General features: G+C 42.2%; 1 protein-coding gene across 2 annotated transcripts in view; it reads left to right on the forward strand.

The window, feature by feature from the left end:
- The window catches only part of ENOX1 (ecto-NOX disulfide-thiol exchanger 1), a 649,231-nt gene that overhangs the window by 494,271 nt on the left and 132,835 nt on the right, over positions 1–22,125 (forward strand). For both annotated transcript variants that reach the window (XM_055124381.1, XM_055124426.1), the window contains exon 11: positions 901–1,113. In XM_055124381.1, the coding sequence (XP_054980356.1) occupies positions 901–1,113 (213 nt within the window). The remainder of the gene's footprint in view (positions 1–900; positions 1,114–22,125) is intronic.

The following is a 22,125-nucleotide window of genomic DNA, read 5'->3' on the forward strand; positions in this document are numbered from 1 at the left end:
AACTAGCATTTCTTCCACCTCTAAGCCATACAGCAGAGCTCTGTTCCAAGAACTTTTTCCTTTGCAGGCAAGTCTCTTTGTTTATTTAAAAATAAACTTTATCACTGATTTACAGGCAGAACCTCACCCCCCCCACTCCCCTCACACACACACACACACACACACACACACACACACACACACACACACACAGCTTAGAGCAGGTTCTCTTGGGTTTCTGACAACATTCCAAAGCAAACACAGGCAGCCCCCAGCAAACAGGTCCTCCTTTGTGGAAAACAAAGAAATAGTCTGGTATTTTTAGCCTAATCAAATAGGTTCTGTTACACATTAAAGCAAAGTTAGGTATGAACTGCTGTGAAACAAGAGTTGACATATTCCTGCTACCTGTTTTGGTAGAAATTCCCTATGTTATGCCCAGTTTTAAGTAACTTAGTCCATTGTCCACATTTCTATCAAATCCAGCTGATTCTGAGATGGAGCAATAATATTACAACTAATATTTCTGATGGTCACATCAAGAAATGACATGGAGGCCAGACAGGCTGCTAACAGATTTTTCAAGCTAGGCTGAAGAAAGGTAAATCAGTGTTTGTTGAAAGAATGATGTGGCACTATGAAGAAGAAGATGCACAACAGAGCTTCTCAAACTGAGTTGATTGATCACAGGATTGATCACAGGATGAATTTCACTTTGGTTTGGTGATGGTTCTGTGGGGCCACAAAGTTAGATGAGAAAAGCAAAACTCACCCATTCTAGAGCAGTCCCTCCAGAAAAGCCCGTTCATCAGCTTCTGAAAATGTGTGCATGAGGATAGACCATGCTCTCTTCTGAAGGGAACAAGAGGCAAGGGCATATTCTTCCTTCAACGTGATTGAGACTCATCTTTCCACTTCCAGATGATAGCAAGTTCTCAGAGGCTATCACAGTGCTGCTTTCCTGGATTGAACGAGGGGAAGTGAACCGGCGTTCAGCCAACCAGTTCTATTCCATGGTACAGTCAGCCAACAGCCACGTCCGCCGGCTCATGAATGAAAAGGCCACCCATGAGCAAGAGATGGAGGAAGCCAAGGAGAATTTTAAAAATGCCTTAACTGGAATCCTCACACAATGTAAGTAAACTCTGGGGGCCATCTGATTTGGTTGTGATTCTTGCCTTTTCTTTTAATCTCCATTTTATTTTATTGTTTATTTTCATGTGGGGGTAAGTAGTTCAATAATTTCCCACTCTTGCTCCATATTGAATGGCACGCCTCATACCCTATTTCATGTTCTGTGGCAACTTGGAGGAACACGGACCCTGCCCTGAGAGCTTGCTTCTCCAGGTGAGCGACATTTCTGTAGCTTTTCCTCAGCACACCCAGCCCCCCCGGCCGTCAGGGCAGGGCCGCCAGCCATCTTTTACCTATGGGCTATCCACACAAGCCCGTACGTCCTCCCTGTGTGGGCAGTAGGAAGCAGACCCCGAACCCTTTGTCCTTGGGCTCTGCTTTAGGAAGAAGGTATGGTCAGAAAAACTCCTCCTCAGGATCCTTATTGGAGGTGAGCTTTGGCTGTCTACGTGGGCAACTCAGGAGCAGAGAGTGTTTCTGCTTTCTTAGTCCATCCTTTCTTGCTTTGGAAAGCAAATTGCCTCAACTGCTTAATGCTGGTGATTTTTTTATATCCAGATCTTAAATTGACGAAGAGGTGTAAATGGGCCTTTCTCATAGGATAGTAGACAGGGTAACAACTGCCCAGGGCTCTATTACCAAAAAAGGGTCTGCCTGTGTTTCTGATGGGCACTCTTTCTGTGTGGGGGTCATTAAAGGGACTGCAGCACAGTGTGGTGGCCCAGCTGCAGGTGTCCGTTGCTTGACCAAAGCCATCAAATGACATTGTGACAATGCCCTGCTCTCTCTCCTGCCAGGTGCCAGGTCTCACATAGGATAGCGGTGTGTGTGGTAGGTACACATGTTCATTCTGAGAGTAAGGATTATTTCCAGTGATGTATTGGGCACAAATGCCTATCACCTTTCTTTAGTATTAATCCAAGGGATAATGCATTTTTTAGGATGGGATAAGATAGGCATTATAAATGAAATTCTTGGTCCATTGGTATGGGTTATAGCACTTGCTTTACATGCAGCCTAATCCAGTTTGATCACAAAACATGGTCCTCTGAGCACTACCAGGAGGAAGTAGCCCCTGAACATCTGTGGGCGTAGCCCCAAGGCCCAATTTTTTTTTAAATTTTATGCCTTTTAATTGAGTCACCGTGAGAAGTTACAGGGCTTTCAGGATCAAGTCTCAGTCATACAATGATCTAACACCCATCCCTTCACCAGTGCACATGTTCCACCACCAAGAACCCCAGCAGACCCCTCCTCTCTCTCCCCCTCTGCCTGTGTGGCAGATGATTTTCACTTTACTCTCTCATTACTTTGATAACATTCAATTTTTGACAGAAAACTCACTATCATGATTTGGAGTTTTCCCCCCAATAGTCAGACCAGTCGGAATGGCATCATTAGATTGTATGTTTTCTATTGTTGATAACAAAGAGCATATGATGTTGCATAGTTGTGAAAGTGGCCATCCAGGAGTGGCTGAGCCATTCCTGAGCATTTTTTTTTTTTGGTATATCAGGAAAGGTCACCAGGCCACATAAGCAGCCACGTGGTTTGGAGAGATATCCCAGTCCCACATACCAGAGCCATGTTAGTAGAAGCTCAGTGTCACCGGGTCTCCATCTGAAGAAGGCGGGGACTCTGCACCTTCTCCGCCTGGCACCCCAGTGTTGTTAAGGCCCCATTTTTTTAAGATAAAGAAACCTTTTAAAGTATTTCAAGCTAAATTAATAATTTTATTTTTTAAGAAACTGATTTTGTTTAATTTACAATTAAAGATAATTTACAATTGTTTCCATATTCAATTTTTAGGCAGTATTTCAATATCAATTCCACCACCAGTATAAATTCTCTTCGCCAATTCTACAGAATGCAGCCCCCAACCCCACTCCCACCCCAACACCTTCCTTTTTAATAGGCACATTTTTAAGATCAATTGTAGTTTGGCTCCGTGCTGATGCCTCTGTAGTTTAGGTATATATGTATATAACACACCTCTACACCTCTACACCACCAGTGTGCCCATGGGAAGGTGTTTTATATGAGTTTGTCATCAAAAGACCATTTTTGTAACAGTCCAGTCTCTTAGCATTGAAAACTTCCCGGTGGGTCAGAAAAATAATTTAGGGGTCAAAGCATTTACTCTAAGGCACCTGGTTCAAATCCCCATAACCACATATGGACCAGCATTAGCACCACTAGGGGATATTCCTGCACCACCAAGATGGAAACAGCCCCAGAGCACTCACTGCTGGGTGTGGCCCAACTTTGTGCCACACACAAATAGAAAGTTCCCAGCATAAACTCTGATAAATCACCAGACATTCCATGTGAGACAACCCCAGGGCACATTTATCAGAAAGGAATGGGGAAAAGAGAGCTTCTTTTCCTCTGATGACCGTCGTGGGAGAGTCTTGAGAATTGGCTCGTGCATCAGCAGTTCTCAAGTGGGCTTAGAGTAGGGGTAGGGAAAATAAAATAAAATGAGTATGACTCCTTTTAAAGGAAAGAAAGCAAAGCATGGATTAATGGGTAGAGGAAAGTTTAGAACAGATGAGTAGGAGAAAGAGCAGAGAATTCTTAACAGTAAAACTCCTGACAAATTATAAGAAGAAACCCAACACCTGAATAGTAGAATGATTACTGATTGCCTTTGGCACATCAAAAATGTCCCATGAATTATCCATTTTACAGTTTAGAGTCCCATCTGACACAGGAGCCCTAAACCATAGCTCTAAACAGGAAGTCAGCCATGCATTAGATCAGAGGGAGACTTTGATTTTCTTTGGCAGTCTCTAGTAAGGAGCAGTAAGGCAGCCTCTAAAAGGATCCCAGAGAGGCTGGAAAGATAGTGTGGTGAGTAGGGCACTTGCCTGGCACACAGCCAGTTCAATCCCTGGCATCTCATGTGACCCCCCAGAGTACTGTCGGGAGTAATTCCTGTGTGTAGAGCTCAGAGTAACCCCTGAGCATCACTTGGTGTGTCCTCCAAAACAAAACAAAAGGAGCCCCTGATGAGGTGACTTAAGAAATCCAGTGTGTCTAACTTCATAAGCTATAAGCTGACCTAGATTTGAAACCACTAAAGAGAAGCAAGAGAAGAGCTAAAGATACAAACTTAGATGTATTGTTAATGATGGAAGCTGCACTGGAACATCCTGGAGTTGGAGCGCAGTTGCATAAAGGGATTTCTGACACTTGACCTTAGTGTTGAGCTTCTCGGCCGCGGGTACCATCTTGAACCATAGGCTCCTTCCTCTTCAACTGGACCTAGACACGGGCACCCAGGGGTGCAGACAAAATAGGATGGCAGAAAGTCTAGTTTTCTCCCTCCCTGAGTATATAATGAAGGGCTACGGCAAGGCAGAAATTTTCATTTTCACTTTCCAAATGATGCCCATTGTGAATTACATATAGCAAAATTTTCAGTTGAGAAAGATTGTCAGTTCCTTCCTTCCTTCCTTCCTTCCTTCCTTCCTTCCTTCCTTCCTTCCTTCCTTCCTTCCTTCCTTCCTTCCTTCCTTCCTCCTTCATTTCTTCCCTCCCTCCTTCCTTCCGTCTTTCCTTCCCTTCCTCCTTCCTTCCCTCCTCCCCTCCTTCCCTCCTTCCTTCCCTCCCTCCCTTTCTCCTTCCATTCTTCCCTTCTTTTTCCTTCCTTCCTTCCTTCCTTCCTTCCTTCCTTCCTTCCTTCCTTCCTTCCTTCCTTCCTTCCTTCCTCCCTCCCTCCCTCCCTCCCTTCCTTCCTTCCTTCCTTCCTTCCTTCCTTCCTTCCTTCCTTCCTTCCTTCCTTCCTTCCTTCCTTCCTTCCTGTGTCTCTCTTCATTTATTTATTTATTTATTTTTATTTTATTCTTTTCTTTCTTCTCTCACTTTTCCTCCTCCTACTCAATTCAGGGCTCACACATTCCAGACATGCACTTAACCATATCCCTACTCCCAATTTTTTTTTAATTTTAATTTTGTTTTATGTTTTGGGACCCACTCCAAGCAGTGCTCAGGGCCTACTACTCCTGGCTTTGTACTCAGAAATTACCCCTGCTAGTTGTTGGGGGACCATATAGGGTGCCAGAGATGGAAAAAGTTTAAGATGCCCAAACTGTGTGGGAAGCAAAGCTCGTCATGAAAGATGATACTTTTTTAAAGAATTGTCATTCTCTGTGTTGTGATGAAATTAAATGGTTAATATGGGTATTCCTTACATACCAAAATAGTGGAGTAAAGCTAATGACAGAGTTGTGAGTTGTATCTGCTCCTCTCTGAAGCACAGCAAGAAGCTGGAGAAACTTTGTCAGTTACACAGGTTTTGCCAGGTCATCAGCGAAAGGCACAGGCTTTTGGGATTCCAAACCCAAGGCTACACAGCCTAAGTGAACATTTTCCATGAGACCTGATAGTGCAATGTGTACTGTGAAAATGAGTTGATTATGATATTATGACATCCAAAGACTTATTATGCTTTTGAGATTGCAAACTAATCCATATGAGAAAGTCTCACAAAATGAACCCAGAGATATAGAATCAAAAGATTCCATTGTCCTTGGTGAACTTCTAATTGGCAAGTGGCACTTTATGATTTTTCTGCACTATGCTCTCGCTCCCTGAAACACTGAGGGATAATTTTATCTTCTATTTTACATATAAAATCTACCATATTATACCCGCCCTGCCACCTTGATGCCTTTAGGTTCACCTTCATACCTTTACCCTCATCTGCTCAGGTAGTTAATAGCCACTGATATTATCCACTGGTTTGTTTTCCCTCTTTATATTTGTTCATCATTTTATACACATATTTCACACATGAGAAAGCCATTCAATATTTGTCTTTTTTCCTTCTGGCATTTCTCTTCACATAAGGCTCCTTTCATTTTATTGCAAAGAGCAAAAAAATCCATCTTTTCCAGTAGCCAAATAGTATGTAGCACTGTAGCACTGTCATCCCGTTGTTTATCGATTTGCTCTAGTGGGTACCAGTAGTCTCCATTGTGAGACTTGTTGTTACTGTTTTTGGCATATTAAATACGTCACGGGTAGCTCACCAGGCTCTGCCGTGCAGGTGGGATACTATCGGTAGTTTACCGGGCTCTCCAAGAGGGACAGAAAAATAGAACCCAGGTCAGCCACATGCAAGGCAAACACTCTACCCACTGTGCTATCGCTCCACCCCATACACACATAGCCAAATAGTCTACCATCATATAAACGTACCACATCTTCTTTATCTAGCCATCTGTCTATGGATGATGGACTTTGAGAGTGGGGATGGGAGTTGGGGAGTTCCAGGAACAGGGATTTTGGAAAGAAATCCCACTACCTGGAGACCATATGAGTAGAGGTCACTGTCACTGATAACATTAAGGTTCCTTAACTCTAAAATATGCAATCCTTGCTTTTGACCTTCGGACATGGGACTCCTCTGGGGTTTTCTTCCTATTTAAATGAACTCTCAACTCAAAATTTTGTAAGTCATTTTTGCAGGGCCCGCCCACGAACTCCCACAAACTCCAAATCCAGACACTCAGGAAGTGCCATGGATATTGTCTTCAAAACTAACCCACATTGCTTCATTTTACCTTGTATGACTGCCTAAACTACAATAATAGCACTCTGTCCCCCTGCGAGTGACATAAATCCCTCCATAACTTAAACAAGTGTATTTTTTTCTTTCCACCCACCGCAATATCCAGATTTAGCTATGAATTGGCGCTGGTTCAGTGGCTCAAGGCTGTAGATCTGAGGTTTCCATGAAGCAGTTAGCTTTTCCTAGAAGGCCCTGGTGACTGCCACTGTTCCTACCTTCTCATGCCATATTTCACCACGTAATCAATGCACCACAGCAACGATTAAGTAATACTAGCACAGTTTTTAAAACCACCTTCACAGAATGGTCACAGCCCACATTTTGGGATAAAAATGGCACACAAATCTGCAACAATTATACTGTGAAATGCAGTAATTTTGCACAGACAAGAATCACACAAGGAAAAGAAAAGAATGAGCAAGTATTCCATCTTTAGAGCAAGAAACTAGAAGCTGCCTGAATATTTCCAAGAGGCTGTCTTTTGTTTCAATCTATAAAATCTATTATTTTATAGTTTCCTGAACCTTACTGCAAGAGAAACAGGAAGTAAGCGTTTTTGCCTGAGCCCACTGCTCTCCAGAATGCAGTCGGACCTCTTGAAATAAGGAAGAAAGGGAGAAGGTCAGTCGGAGGAATTGTGCAAGTTTCCACCATACATAGCCCTTGTCACTCTTACTCTAATTCAGGACTGGTCTAATACATCCTTAAATTACTTTTTAGTGTGTTGTTTGTTTGGGAGGCCATACCTGGTGGTGCTTGGAAACTCTCAGGGGACTCCCCCAATAGTGCTCTGGGGAACAAGTGATGTCTAAGATCAAACCAGTTTCAGCCTCATGCTAAGCATTTGCCTTAATGCCTACATTGTCTTTCTGGCCCAAGTTCAGTTTCTGCTTTTACACAGTGTCTGATATCATTCAGATCATAACTTTCCCATTTAATTCCTTTGAGTGTCTTTTCATTGCATTTAAAATTATAGCTGCTCTTTTAGGCAATAAATCTCTCTGTACCTCCTTCTTTCAGCTCTCATTTCCGTTGAGTACCTGTGCATCATTCAGCCCTTTTGGCTTTCTTCCTGCTAAACCATCAAAGCCACCTCATGCCGCTGTCCATTCCTTCCCATCAGGCTGGGGTGGAGGGGGCTCTCTTTCCCCACTTCCTGAACTCTGAGCCCCTCTTATTCTTTAGGATTTGGCCAAAAGTCAAGAGTCCCCTTAAGAAAATCCCTTCTGATCTCCTCTCTTCTAATAGGTTTGCCATCACTGCATTATCCCAGTTTCTTTGGAGAACTAATCAAAATGTATAATGATGTAATAACTGATCTTCTTTTGATTATTATAACAAGCATCGTAAAGTAAAGGACATGTCTCTCTTAGTCATCGATAGACATCAATCAGCCTGGAGTGTCGCAATACACAATGCATATTTAGTGGATGAGTGAATGAACGAGCTCATTGGAAGGCAGAAAGGAAGCCTGAATGCTGAATGTGTGAGTTCATGAGTTTGCAGAAACCTCATAGAATGTTTTGGCCTTGGTATTAACAGTGTCCAAGGATAATGAATGGGGTTTCACCTTGCATGTGTAGCTAAGTAAATTAAAAAGAAAAATTCACCAGCTAGCCTTTCATTAGAGATTGCTATAAGTGGGCCTAGGAATAGCTCAGTGCCTGCCTTGGAAGAGTGAAACTATGAGTTTGACTTTCCAGCACCACCCTACATGCACCAAGCACAATCCCACAAACACTGCCTTGTGAGATCCCATACACAACAAAAAGTGTACCACACAGAATTCAAGATCTTTCTGGTGAACCACAACCAAGTGTGTGCAAATACCGCAAGCACCACAATTGAAATGTTTGAGCACTGTAACCAAGCGAAACCACTGGCAGTGAGGACTGCACCCAGAAATGTGCAGGAGCTAGAGAATGCAGTTCCTCCAGGCACCATAACCAAGTGTGGAAGCCCTGCAGCTATGTGTGTGGCCTCTGGTCATGACAGCAAGAGCCGCAAAAAAAGGAAAGAAAATATATATTTTATAAATATTTTTAAAAATATACACATAGGGAGAAGTCACTGAACTTTGCCAAAAACTGGATTGCAATAAAGGGATATTGTTAGGAGAATAAAGGTGGGTGGAGGAGTCAATAGAAAACTTCCTATTCATCCCCACCCAATAGTAACAGTCCAACAACCTTTCAATTTCTCATCTGCCATTTACTATTTTAAAGCCCCCTTTTTGCCCCATGATTTGATTCTGGGAATTATTTCAGCACAATTAATAGTGATTGTGATCTTGCCCAATGACTCTCACTACTGAGATAGACCCAAGCCCTGGAGAATCAGGAGGAGGAAACCTTGGGGTAGGGATCTGAGTCAGGATCCTTCAGGATGATGGAAAGATGGGAGATAATTTTTAGGAAACCCTGGACTAGAATTTAACCTACTAGATACATCAGGAAAGTTGAGGAACTTACTGAGCAAGCCCATAAAAGACCATTCTTCTCTTTATGGGTTTCCAAAGCTGCCAACTTCCCAAATCCAAAGGAAACCAAAGCCTAGCATTTGTCTTTAAAATATTAGCAGTCACTTGGCTCACTGGTGCCCAGTGTGCATATTTCATTATCCTTTAAATTGTAAATTTCCTGTCTGGGGCTATTCTGTTCATTGCAATGACGACTGTGGAGAGTGAGATTGGTGTTACTAATACATGGGACTGAATCTAAACCAGTTCTTGTAAAACCCATTGTGTAGATATACTTGCTGCATTTTCCTAGAGCAGAACCTGTCATACGCCCATTTATCTGCGTTAATATTCCTGGAAAATAGCACAGCAATTACGTTTGGGATTTCTCATTTAACATTACACCAGGATTGTTTGGGGAAAAAAAAAAGATTCAATGAAATCTCATCTTTCTCTGAAATGACTAGTAATTTGCTGGTAACTGGCCAGCAGCCCTGAGTGCTTCTCTCCATTCATTCTGAGGTTACTTCTCCATGGGAAAGCAGGAGTGTCAGGAAATTGTTCTAAGACAGCTTGGAAACATGTATCTTGCTGAACGAACTTACAGCACAAGTGGGACTGTCCTGACGTCCTGACGGGAAGTCTCGGGACTCAGCTTTGAGGAATGTTCAGGTACCTTGCAAAGATCCACACACAGAAGCAGTGTGGATGCCTTTATAAATGTCGTTGGAAATAGAGTATTGGTTGCACATAAGGGACATTTAATTAAGTTGTTAGTACTTGCTAAGTAGTTACTGCAGTTTAGTTACAGTGTGTCCATAGAAACATACTTGTCTCCTGACATTGTTTGTCATAGTTATCCTAGATTTGCTACTTGAGAAAATAGTAATATCTCATGAGGAGAGAAAGATCAAGCACCATTAATAATTTAAAACAACAGCAACACGCCTACTAAGAGTATGGTCAGCATCAAACCCTAGCAGTCACCTTCTAGTTCTTCTGGTTTTCAGTTCTGCCAACATTGAAGTCACAAACCTTCTTTTGATATCTTCTGGTCCACACTCAAAAATGAACTATTCAATATGCCATGTAGCCCTGTTTCCCTCAGGCCCTAGACCTAAAGAGTCAAGGGACCAGTAAACCCAAGACTTTGGGGAGCACAACATCCATTTACCTCTATGTAGAATCATCTGACCAAGGATTGCTTATTAGGGGGAATTTTGCCTCAAACTTGGTGTTGCTCAGGAGTTCTTTCTATCTGTGTGCTCAGGAGTGACCTGTAATGGTGCTGCAGCAATCTTACATGGCGCCAGGGGTTGAACTGAGGTTGGTTGCATGCAAGGCAATGGCCGGACTTCCTGTCCTATCTCCCTGGCACCTGCAGTCATCAGTGTTAAGTGAGGTCATCATCGCTCCTGGCATCTTTCTCCTCGGGGCCTTTCTCTTTCTTTCAGAGCCAGCTGTGTAGATACCAATTACTAAAAAGAGAAGAAAGAGAAAAACTATGTTCAGCTCAGGTGAAATATCTCACTTTCGTGTCAGCTTATCCTTGTATCATCCTTGACTCATGTTTATGCCATATCTTAACCTGTCCATTTGGGAGAATTTCCCCAGGTTTCTCAGTTCAGAGAATTTGGGGGCTTTGATTTTCTTTGCTTCTTTAAAAATTTACACTTCATAGGAACTCCCCAGAGGCCTGCCTACTTGCAGTTTTTCAGTTCTGAGCAAAGCTTGTCACTTCAGAGCTTAGAGAGGGGCTGTGTCTAAAGTTCAGGAAGCATGTACCATAGCACTCAATTATTAATATGCATGCCAAGATGATCAATGGTGCCTGCCTGGTTATGACACACACCTCTACTGAAAATTTAAACACTCCATGATATTCCCACTTTGGTACTTTTCCAGTACGCTTCCTGGTAAAATGAGAAGGAAGTCAACTAATAAGAAAGCAGATAGCAGTGGAGAAGGGTTGATTAATATTAATCCAGCAGGACATGCCATAAAAATAACATCTGGGAATATAGAGAACTGAAATAAGAAAACATACAGTGTGGAATGAGAACAAACTCTTGCACTTTGGCTCCAAAATTGAGGTTTCCTAAGCAATGAAAGAGGCCAGAAGGAAGGAGGGAAGAGACAGACTAGGAGCAACGTAGACAGAGAGGAAGAGAGTCTGGGCATGTTGGTATTGAGGGGACAGGAAATTTGTCTAACAAAACCATTAATGTTACCTAGAATAGAATTTTAAAAAGACACATTAAAAAGTAAATAAAAAGTAAATAGTGAATGCTTTATGCTCTGGAGAAAGCCATGTGCTTTCTTGAATACCCTTCTCTCTCTCTTTCTCTGTTTCTGTCTCTGTCTCTGTATCTCTCTCTCTCTTTCACACACACACACAGTCACTCTCTCTCCCATTTCTCTACATAAATCTCTTTAAATAAAACTATTAATTTTCTAAAAAATAATTTAATATCCATAATAATGGGTGGGAATGAAAAGTAAGGAACTTTAGAATATATGAATGTTAGAGCCAGAGCTTACCTTGGAGTCAAAAAACATTATTTTCAGAATAGATAACCAAGATTCAGAAAGCAGATATGATAGACCTTTGTTATGTCAAATTTTTGAAGCAGATTAGAACCCCAGACGACTGACTGCTTTTATATGCACAGTTTGCTTCCTACCATGTGTGTGCTTCCTTTATGTGAAAAATGAAGATGATCTGTGGAATATATAGCTATAAATTTACAGCTTATAGGTAGACACGATGTAGTATCCCACAGTCTTTGGCCCTTTTCAGAAAGAAAGTTACTCAGTGCCCTCCTGGAAATCTCCCTTCCTTTAGGAAACAGGTTGCCATGTTTCCAAAGACTGCCAGAAGACTGCCACACCACCTCTCCCACTCCATGCAAATTTACTTTCCATGTTGGTAATAGGAAGTGGCATTAACCTCATCACAGAGCTTGAAAACAGACAGTAGTAGAGGGACTTTGATGAGACCCCAGGCGATCCTGCTTCTAATCCAAGCTCCTTTATCCCAGATGAGTTTGGGAAAGTGTTTCTCATCTCTGCAGTGAGCAGTCTGATCAGACTGCCTCCAGAGGTCCCTCTGCATCTCAGAGAAGTCTGTGTCTCACTCGAACTCTTGGCTTGCCTTGGCATCTCTGCGTATCTAAACTTATGGGTCTCCTAGCAACCAGCTGTGAGGGCCGCAGCTTCGAGGCTGACCTCAGAGCTCTGGGTCAGGTTTGTCCACAACAGCCTGTCTCTTTTCTTCCCCACCACAAAGGTGATATTTGTGATGTTAAAGCCATATCTCTACCCCAGGGGTGTGCATGGCCCCTGAAGGGCAACAGACTGGTCAGAAATCTTCTCAAGAGTCCGCTTCTTGCACTGACCCTTGTCCACCTGCCATAGCTCATTTGTCTTCTTGACTAAAATCGGTCGAGCCCCGGGTGCTGGAGTGAATGATGACACACCAGTCATCCTCCACTATTTACTGGACTATTTACTCGTGCCAGACATTGCTCTGAAAGCTGGTGGGATGTGAGGGACACTAATCTCTGGTTATCCCCTACCTCCCAGCCCCTCCTCCAGGCAGTCTTGTGTTCTTGCCCACATTCCTTCCACCTGAAGCACTCTTTTCAAAATCATTTACTTCTTAGGAATATGTCCACTGAAACTTTTCTATTTTTCCTTGCTCGGGGAAATTTGGCTCCTAGAAAGAATTTTATGAAGTGTCAAAACATTTTCCCATGTCTGTGGTCCTCATTGCCATTGCTCATCCAAGAGGAAAAGAAATTTTCTCATAACTGTTTTAGCAACTGGACAGGTTTGCTATTTCTCAAAAATCATACTGCTGGTTTGCCAGTATTTTCAAATGCTGGAAACATAATTTTGATCAAAATAAAAAAAAAAGAAAACACCACTTGACTGTCAGGGAATACCTGTCCAGAGAAAATGTTTTTTAGTGAACATTACTGGGTCTAGAATAAGGCCACATTTTTTATTTCACAGCACACTGGAGATGATGGCGGAGGATGTGGGAGGCATCTAGAACTGATTTCAGCCTTGGGGGGTGGGGTGGGGGAGGGATCTCACTCATTTAATTTTTGCTAAAAATGTATATGATGAGCCCCAATAAGACATACAACTATGCTATTATTAAAAAGGAAAAATGCTTTGGTTATATTAAAAATATGACAGCAGTTAAGTCTAACACTCTGTTGCAATAAAGAATTGTAGAGACTGAATTTCAAGAAACTGCACAGTGAAGTCTGGTATTTAGGATTGACTCAAAACTCTGGGAGTTCATAGTGACCTGAAACCTGCTTGTAGAGAGTAGAAAAAATGGCACCGGCCAGTGTAAGAGTGTGTGTGTGTGTGTGTGTGTGTGTGTGAGTACAAGTATGTGAGTGCATGTCTGAATATATGTGAACTAGTGTGTGTCCGTGTGAGAGTATGTGAGTCTGTGTAGGAGTCCGTGTGTGTGTGTGTGTGTGAGAGAGAGAGAGAGAGAGAGAGAGAGAGAGAGAATGAGAATATGTGCATGTCTCAGCTATTTTCCAAATGGACCTGAGAAAGGGTGGGGATTCCGAAGTGAAAGGATTTCCATGTGAGGACAGAGAGCCTCCACATGTTTATGTGTATCTGCCATGATCACTGTGGCCCTTCAACAGTTCAGAAGTTTTGCTCTCTCTGCCACAGGATTGCAGACTAGAAAAGAAATGTGGACTGTCTAGTCCAGAGTTTCTCAAGCTTTTTTCCATCATGGCCTCCCTCCCAGGATCTGCTGTAGCCCCCTGCCCTGCTGGTTATTTTCTTTTTGTAGTTCCCCCATCCTGCTGTTTGGCCACCTAACCTCAGACCATGGCCCCCAACTTACTTGATTTTCACAGATGCCCCCTTTGAACTATCCTGGAGATTTTTTTTTTGGGGGGGGGACATATGTCCCTGGTTGAGAACCACCGGTCTGGTCCACCCCCTGCTCCTGGAGATCCAATCAGATGCAGACGTTCTTCAGGCCTCCCGTGATTTAGTGGTGGAGAGAGGGGTTAATAATAAACTCCCCTCACATAGCCCCGGAAAAGGTGTGCCATTCCAAGAAACATACCCACAGCTCCTCCTCCTCAAGTGCCCTTGCTGAATCTTACTAATTCTGCCCCTGCTGGAGGTCAGAGAACAGAGGTGATTCTTGGATTAAAGAGTGTGCCGCCCAAGAGAGGAGCCCTTTTCCCAGACATTTCGATTCTGCTTCATGCTTTCAGATTCCTCAGATCACTTTGGGAGAGGGGTGGATGCAGCTTCTCTAAGGTTTGCCTTTTTTGTGTTAAGAATTCTGATTCCTTGAAAGTTTTGGCTCCTAGGGCCCTCGGAGACTTTCTTGCCATGGCTGGCTCACGGGTGCCTTCGGACCCAGATTAGGCACTTGTACCACTGTCCCCTGCTGGGACTGTGAGAACCAGCAGAGGCATCTTTGGATCTTCTGCCCAAAATAAAAACATTGGCAAATGAGTGTAGATAGTCAATTTGACCTACTGAGCAGATGCCCTGATCAGGAACACACGCTGCTCTGTGAATTGTATCCCCTTTAGCAGTGTGAAGGGGGCACCTACCTTGGCGGGTGCTGGGGAATTTAAGTGAGTTCAAGTTTAAAGTGAAATCTTGGCTCTTAAACTCTGTGACACATTGGAATTGCCTGGAGAACTTGTGTAGCTGGATTGGTGGTGGGAGAGGGGGAAAATGGATAAAGGTGGTCAGAAGGGAGATAGTGAGCCAGATAGAGAGCTCAGAGGGCTGGAGAACATGCTTTGCATCTCAGAGACCTGGGTTTAGTCCCTGGCACTGCGTGGTCCCGCAAACATGCTGGGAGTCACACCTGAGCACACTAAAAGAAGATTCTCCATTTGTAAGTTCTAGGGTTGAGATACATGGCATAAGGATAATGATGCCGTTCTACATATTGAACTGGAAAAATATTTATTCGTAGAAGCTGCAGTGTTGCTTGTTTTGATTTCTTTTTTATAATTTTTATTAGTGAATCACCATGAGGTGCAGTTACAAACTTATGAACTTTCATGTTTGCATTTGGTTTACATTCCTCCACCAGTGCCCATTCTCCTCCACCAATGTTTCCAGTATCCCTCCCACCACCCCCACCCCAACCCCCTTCACCCCAACCAGCCTCTGCGGCAGGTCATTCCCTTTTGTTCTCTCTCCTGTTGGATGTTGTGGTTTGCAATAGAGGTATTGAGTGGCCATCATGCTCGGTCTATAGTCTACTTTCAGCATGCAGCTTTCATCCTGAGTGCTGGGAGAAAAGGCAGCTGAGATAGAGAAGGAAGCACTTAGTAGAGAATGTTAGGAGGACCCACTCCAGTTGAAAGCTGCGTGCTGAAAGTAAATTACAGACCGAACATGATGGCTGTTCTGCATATTTGAAAGCTTCTGTGAGAGTAGATCTTAAAAGTTCTGATCACATCCATAAAAAAGTGATAAGAGAATTGCATTACGAGATACTACACTGCTACTCCTGGGATTGTGTATTACCTATAGGGGTATGTTGGAGATTATGGGAGTGAAGTTCAGTATCTATATTGGTTGTTTAAAAGAGTGAGTGGGGAGAAGTGTGTGATTTGTTTCTATTTAATACATGGTATTAATAAAGTATTAAAATACAGTAAAAAAAGTGATAACTGAGATGTTTGAACTAAACTTCTTGTTTATGTCACATATCAAACCCTTGTTACATATCTTACACTTAGACACACTTGTTTGTCAATGATCTCGATAATAATGGGATAAGTATGTTTAAAAATATATGGTCTTCTGGGGTCTAGCCCAACATTTCTATTTAGTAAGGGACTGAGCAGAAGCAACAGTTCCAAAGCCGTAGCTTCTGTGCTGATGCTGGAACCACACTTTGAGAACCAGTATTTTGAATCATCATGCAGGTTTGCCTGGTCAGTGTGTTTAGGGAATTAGAAAGAACTGACAACTCTTACATCATTTTCATAATATCATTAATGAAATCCATGGTCACATACAGGGTAACAGGGACGGGACATGATTTTGAGGGTTATGGGAGGCTAGAGATCCTGAAACCATACTCATCTTCTTCTCGCTCCTTGGTCACTCTCAACCATGAGTCAGCCACCAACCAGAGGGCAGCCTGATGGTACAGAATAAATGTGAACTCAAATGTCAATTCATTTTAAGTGTTCTAGTAAGTCTGAACATGCAGATCACTCTAGGGCTAAGAAATGGCTGTCATGTAATTTGTGCCTTCTCGCTTCCATGGAAAAGGGTAAAAAATAAAGGTATGATTACCAGCTCTTGGAAAAGGGTGAGGGAAACAATATGAAAAAAATGTTCAGTGGGCATAAAAGTGGAATGTGATTTGGCAATAGACTCAAAATTCAAGTAGTCCCAAGGAAGTAGATACAAGGGCCAAGAGGATACAAGGCTCCATAGCTGGAAACCTGCTTCATGAGTGGAGGGGAGAAGGCAGATAGAATAGAGAAGGGATGACTAAGAAAATGATGGCTGGAGGAATCAGGATGGGAGATGTGTGCCAAAAGTAGATAATGGACCAAACATGATGGCCTGTCAGTATCTGTGTTGCAAGCCATGATGCCCCCAAATAGAAAAAGAGTATTGGAAATATTGTCTGCCAGGGAGGCAGGAGGAGGGTGGAAAAGGGGGAGAGTATACCAGGGATATTGGTGGTGGGTTATGTGCACTTGTGGAGGGATGGGTGTTTCATCATTGAGTGATGGTAACCCAAACCTGAAAGCTTGTAACTATCTTACGGTGATTCAATAAAATTTTTAAAATATTCAGGTAGTCTTTTATCTACTACTTTTACTGATAAGAAATTTTAATGTACAAGCAACATTGGAATACATGACTGAGTATTCACTACCATCTTATAAATAATAAACACACATATAGCATCCCAATATACATTAAATGAAAAAGAGCAAAGTATAGGACAGTTGTATAAATGACTTTTTATTGTTTGTTAAAAAAAGATTTCACATATAAAAATTCACTGTGTTCGGTGCAGAAGATCAGACTTGGGGCCTCACACATAAAAAGCAAGTGCTTTGCTGTTGATTCCATCCCTGGCCTAAACATGACTTTTCTCTGGGTGGATATTGGTAAAATCTGAATAAGTGCTTTACTTTCACTGATTAGAAATTAACTGAGTGGGAGGCAATTCTGAACAAGATAATGAAATTTTACTTCTCTGGTTTTTGTTACATATATCACTTTTTATATATTTATATATGTATTAATTTTATGTATGCCTTAGGGATCATTTAGGCTGGGGATCCATTGCATTTAAAACACTTTGTATATAATATATAAGAAACCACTAAGTTAGAATAGGGATAGTGCAGCGGGTAGGGTGTTCCCCTTGCATGAGGCTGACCACCGTTCGATTCCTCCACCCCTCTCAGAGAGCTCAGCAAGTTACTGAGAGTATCTCGCCCCCATGGCAGAGCCTGACAAGTTACCCGTGGCATATTTGATATGCCATAAAGAGTAACAACAAGTCTCACAATGGAGAGAGACCTTGCTGGTGCCCGCTTGAGCAAATCAATGAGCGGCAGGGATGACAGTGACAGTGATTTTTGTTTTGCTACTTTCTAAAGTATTTGATGAAACGCATTCATCAAATGCATCTGCAGTTCCATGAAATGGAGTATACAAAAAAGTTTATACAAGTCTTAAAAACTAATCCGTCTCCCAATATCTTTCCATTTATTTGAATCACATTAACATTTCCTCATTGTTTGAAATTTTTCAGAAACATCCTATTTCTTGTTTTAAAATTTAGTCAACATGTTCCTCTCTTTCCCCGTCCCTCTATTTTTTTTCTTTCTCTTCTACCCCCCTGACCCTCCACTTTTGACTATTCCCGTCCTGGATCTTCAAAGAGCCAAGTCTCCCACCTCATCTTGTCAGGAGGTTCAGAAGCACACTGCTCACTGATTGGCTCACAGACTACTCCCTGATTGCATCATGGGCTCGGTTTAATGGTGCCTGTAACAGGCTCAAGGGGCCAGGCTTTATTCTCACCTCAAGACAGAGTCCCAGAATTCCCTCTTTCCTCCCTGGGTTTGACTTTGTTAATTCTGTTTTCTGGGATGCTGACCAGACTGCCTGGCAAGCTCCAGTATGCTCAGGCCGCAAAGCCTAAGAGAGTGAGCAGGAATCTGAGAAGCTCAGAGCTACTCCCTGTGTCCGGGTTTGGCACGAACAGGCCACCCATCCTTCCTCCCTCCAGCTTTGCCTTTGCTCCTCAGAGGTTCAGAGTGCCCAAGCCACTTACTAAATTCATTCCCTTTTGTCTTTAGTTCGGGGGCCGATCTTCATCAATTCACCCCTAGGTTTTCACTTTTAAAATCTAACTAGCTAACAAGTATGGGGAGGCCCATGGTTCCATAGCTTATGTGTCTTTGAAACTCTCTTATAAACTGCTCATAGAGCATTTGTGAGGGAAATGTTATCCCTTAGTGGAAAACGTTATTTTTCTCAGAACCCTATTGAGCTAAGCTCTATTGTGAATCCATATAGCAATTAATAACAAAATTAAACCTGCAGATTTGTTTGAGGCGCTTGGTATAAGCGGGCCTGCTGCCTATACGGACTTAATCAGGTTCCCTGGGTACTTGAGACACTAACTAAGTTTCAGGCTCTTTCACCTCTGTTTAGTTGGAACAAAGAAGCAGGAGGTACAGGGACTGTGACAGAGAAGGACTGTGCTCAGGGAGCACTGAGGAGAGAGCCCACTGTGGCTGTGTCCTTTGGAGACACCTCACCTTTCCTTCCTGGACTTGGCTGTGTGCAGCCTAGAAATATGTGGATTTGTTTCAGGGGACCCTGCTCTTTCCCGGCAAGCTGGTTTCACTGCTGTCTCTTTCTGGGTGAATGTATGCCTAGTCTTGGTTTTCTTTTCCTGAGCAGATGGAGCTCAAGGGCTTCTTTCTGGAGAAGTTCATTGTCAACCCAGCTAAGCAGCATTTAGGAAGTGGGAAGGGCAGGGGGAGGGAGGCAGATTACCAAGAGAAGCAAAAACCAAACTAATCCAATGTTATGGATTCATTTTCATTGTAAAAATAGGCATTCAGTGATATATTTAATGTCTGTAGGTTTAAATGTTTCAGGTTTAAGCTCATGTACACACACATATGAACAAGGTTATGAATAACCATGAAGAAGGTGCAAAAACTAGTCAAACAAGAATGTCATTAGACCGAGGTAGCTCTAATGTCATGTTTGCAACCCGTGTTTGCAAACCCAGATCTAAGTCTGCTAATGCCTCCAGCTTATGAAATCGAAGTCTCAGGACGACCAATTGCAAGCAGCCAATTAGACGGTGAGCTACAGCCAATCAATAATCCCCTTGCCTTGCTTCTGCTTTGTCTCTATAAACGTCTCACTGCAGTTCTTGCTCAGGGAGGGCTCCTGACTCTTTCCGGTTTAGTACTGCCCAATTGCAATCTATTTATGCTCAAATAAACAGGAAAACATTGTGTACGCCTCAGTTACTCTTGTAACGAGAAGTTTTCAGTGAGATTTCCAAGAATGATAATAATCTCACAGGTTCTATTTCATAAAGGTTTGATTTCATTAAAACTTTTATTTATTAAAAGTTTTAAATAAAAGTAGTATATATAAAAGCGTAATAATAGGGTGGTATATCTCACATGTGTGGGGTCCTGGATTTGGTTCCCAACACTCATCTTTAACAGTTGGGCATCTTTAGCTCTGTCAGAGGTGGGTATTGGGCATCTTGATCCTTACCCTGTGTTCATTTATACCTGCTGGATCAGTACAAGGTACTCTTTTTTTGACACTTAAGACTGACTTTTTTACTTTTGAAAAATAATTTCATGTTCCTAAAATAATCTAGTTCAGATATAAACAGAAAACATAAGTATTGGGGGCAAATATTTGTAAGGTGTAGAAAGTAAATTTTAAAAATTCTGACTAAAGGTTCTTTCTGGTGATAATGCAGTCGACCTGTGGACAAGGGAGTGATTGTGAACAGACCTCCCATCTTGCTTCTGTGTCATTGACAATCCACATATATCATTGACCTTGCCTCAACAGCTATTAATCACCTCCTATTAACCAGAAACCTTACTGAGAACATAAACAGTTGACTTTGTATAGGATATGTATTGTGTATACTGTATTCTTAAAACAAAGTAACCAGAGAATAGAAAATGTTATTAGGAAAATCATGAGAGGAAATTCATTTACAACACAGTATTTATTGGAACTATAAATTTATATTATCTGTTTATAGGAAAATCCATGTATGAGTAGAGTCTTTTAGTTCAAATCTTTATCATCTAAGGCTTAACTGTGCCTCTAAAATGTGATGTATACCAACTGTTGTAGGCCTGTCAAGTGTTGTAGACATTAGAGGTGGAAAAGGCAACCATATGAGATTAACTGAATTTCTACTGCTCACAGCACAACTTCTATAAGCTCCACTTTTGAGAAAATGCCATTGCTTCCCTGTGTACTGTTTTGCTTCTTCCTGAGAAATCTTCTTAGGATCCCTTTTGGTATCTACTTGTAGTTTTATCTGTATAAAACAAGCAGGATGAAATATACTGAAGAAGTATTAAAACAGTTGGGGGATTCATAGGTTTGTTCTGGGACTTCCCCGCTGAAGACAAGAGTGTATGTCTGCACCTGTGACACCAATACTTGGCGGTCATCCTGATTTATGATTTTTAAAATATGCTGCCTTTGAATCACATCCATTAGGTCATACTGTTTGAGGTTGTTTTTACCCCCTAATGATGATGAATTTGTGCTCATCCAAGCACACTTTCTGAGCCCTTTTGTTTGCCCAAGAGCTTTCATTTATAAGATAAATGGCTGGTTTAGGGGCAGTATGTACAGAAATAAGAGAATCAAACTGGACCTAAAAAATACTGTGGCAGTTTATCAAGCATAAGCCAAGCTGCACTTTGTTTTTCTTTATAGGGGGCACCCCGGTGGTACCTGGGGACTTGGGGCGAACCCCACTGGTACACAGCCTGGGAACCTGGTGCTGCTCAATTCAGCAGTGCCAAGGCCATTCCAGTGGTGCTAAGGTCACCCTAGCGGCATTAAGGAAGGCATATGGTGCCAGAGGTTAAACTTGGGGCTCAACCACTTGAGGCCTTTGTGATAGTTCCTGGCCCCACAAGTTTTTCAATGGTTAATATGTGGGTTAAGGTATAACATATTAAAAGAATCATAGAATTCTATCACATTTCATTTTTCCTTGAATTATCCTACTGAAGAGGCTAAATTAATTGCATGAAGTTAAGAATGGCCCAGAAAATAAATTCTGACTTCTTGTTGAACCTCCCAATCTGCTTTTTTAGCTTCTTTTTAAAGATCTTCAGACTCTAAACTCAACATGCCACCAAATTAATTCATTGCCTTCTTTCTCAGATCTGTTTGCACTTGTCCTTTTAGTCTGGTATATTTCTCAGATCCAAAACTCTACCTTAATTTAAACCTTCATCACTTCTCTCAGATACCTCTCTTCTGGTCTTCAGTATAAAGTTCACCCTGTGACTTAGCATCCACAATCCTTCCTGATCCATTTTCACCCAGCAAAAGCTCCATCCCTCCCTCTACCTTCACACAGAGTTCTTTCACAGTGTCATGCCAGCCTGTAAACAAGTTGTCGCTGCCATATCTGCTAAGCAAACACTGATTCACTAACTGACACCAGTCCAACATGCTGTTTTCTCTGAGGTGTTCTCTGACTCCCAGGTTAGTCAGTGCATCCCTAAAGTGTTTTTCTTAACTCTTTTGTATAGGATAATCATCTGCCTGTCTGTTTTTTCTCCCTGAAAGGTAGGATCTCATCAAGGACAAAGATTGTCTTTCTTTCAAGGACTGTCTCTCATTCAAGGTTAAAGGCTATCTAGAAATCATATGTTTCTACATC

This window comes from Sorex araneus, chromosome 1 (assembly GCF_027595985.1).
Source record: "Sorex araneus isolate mSorAra2 chromosome 1, mSorAra2.pri, whole genome shotgun sequence".
NCBI classification, from domain to species: domain Eukaryota; kingdom Metazoa; phylum Chordata; class Mammalia; order Eulipotyphla; family Soricidae; genus Sorex; species Sorex araneus.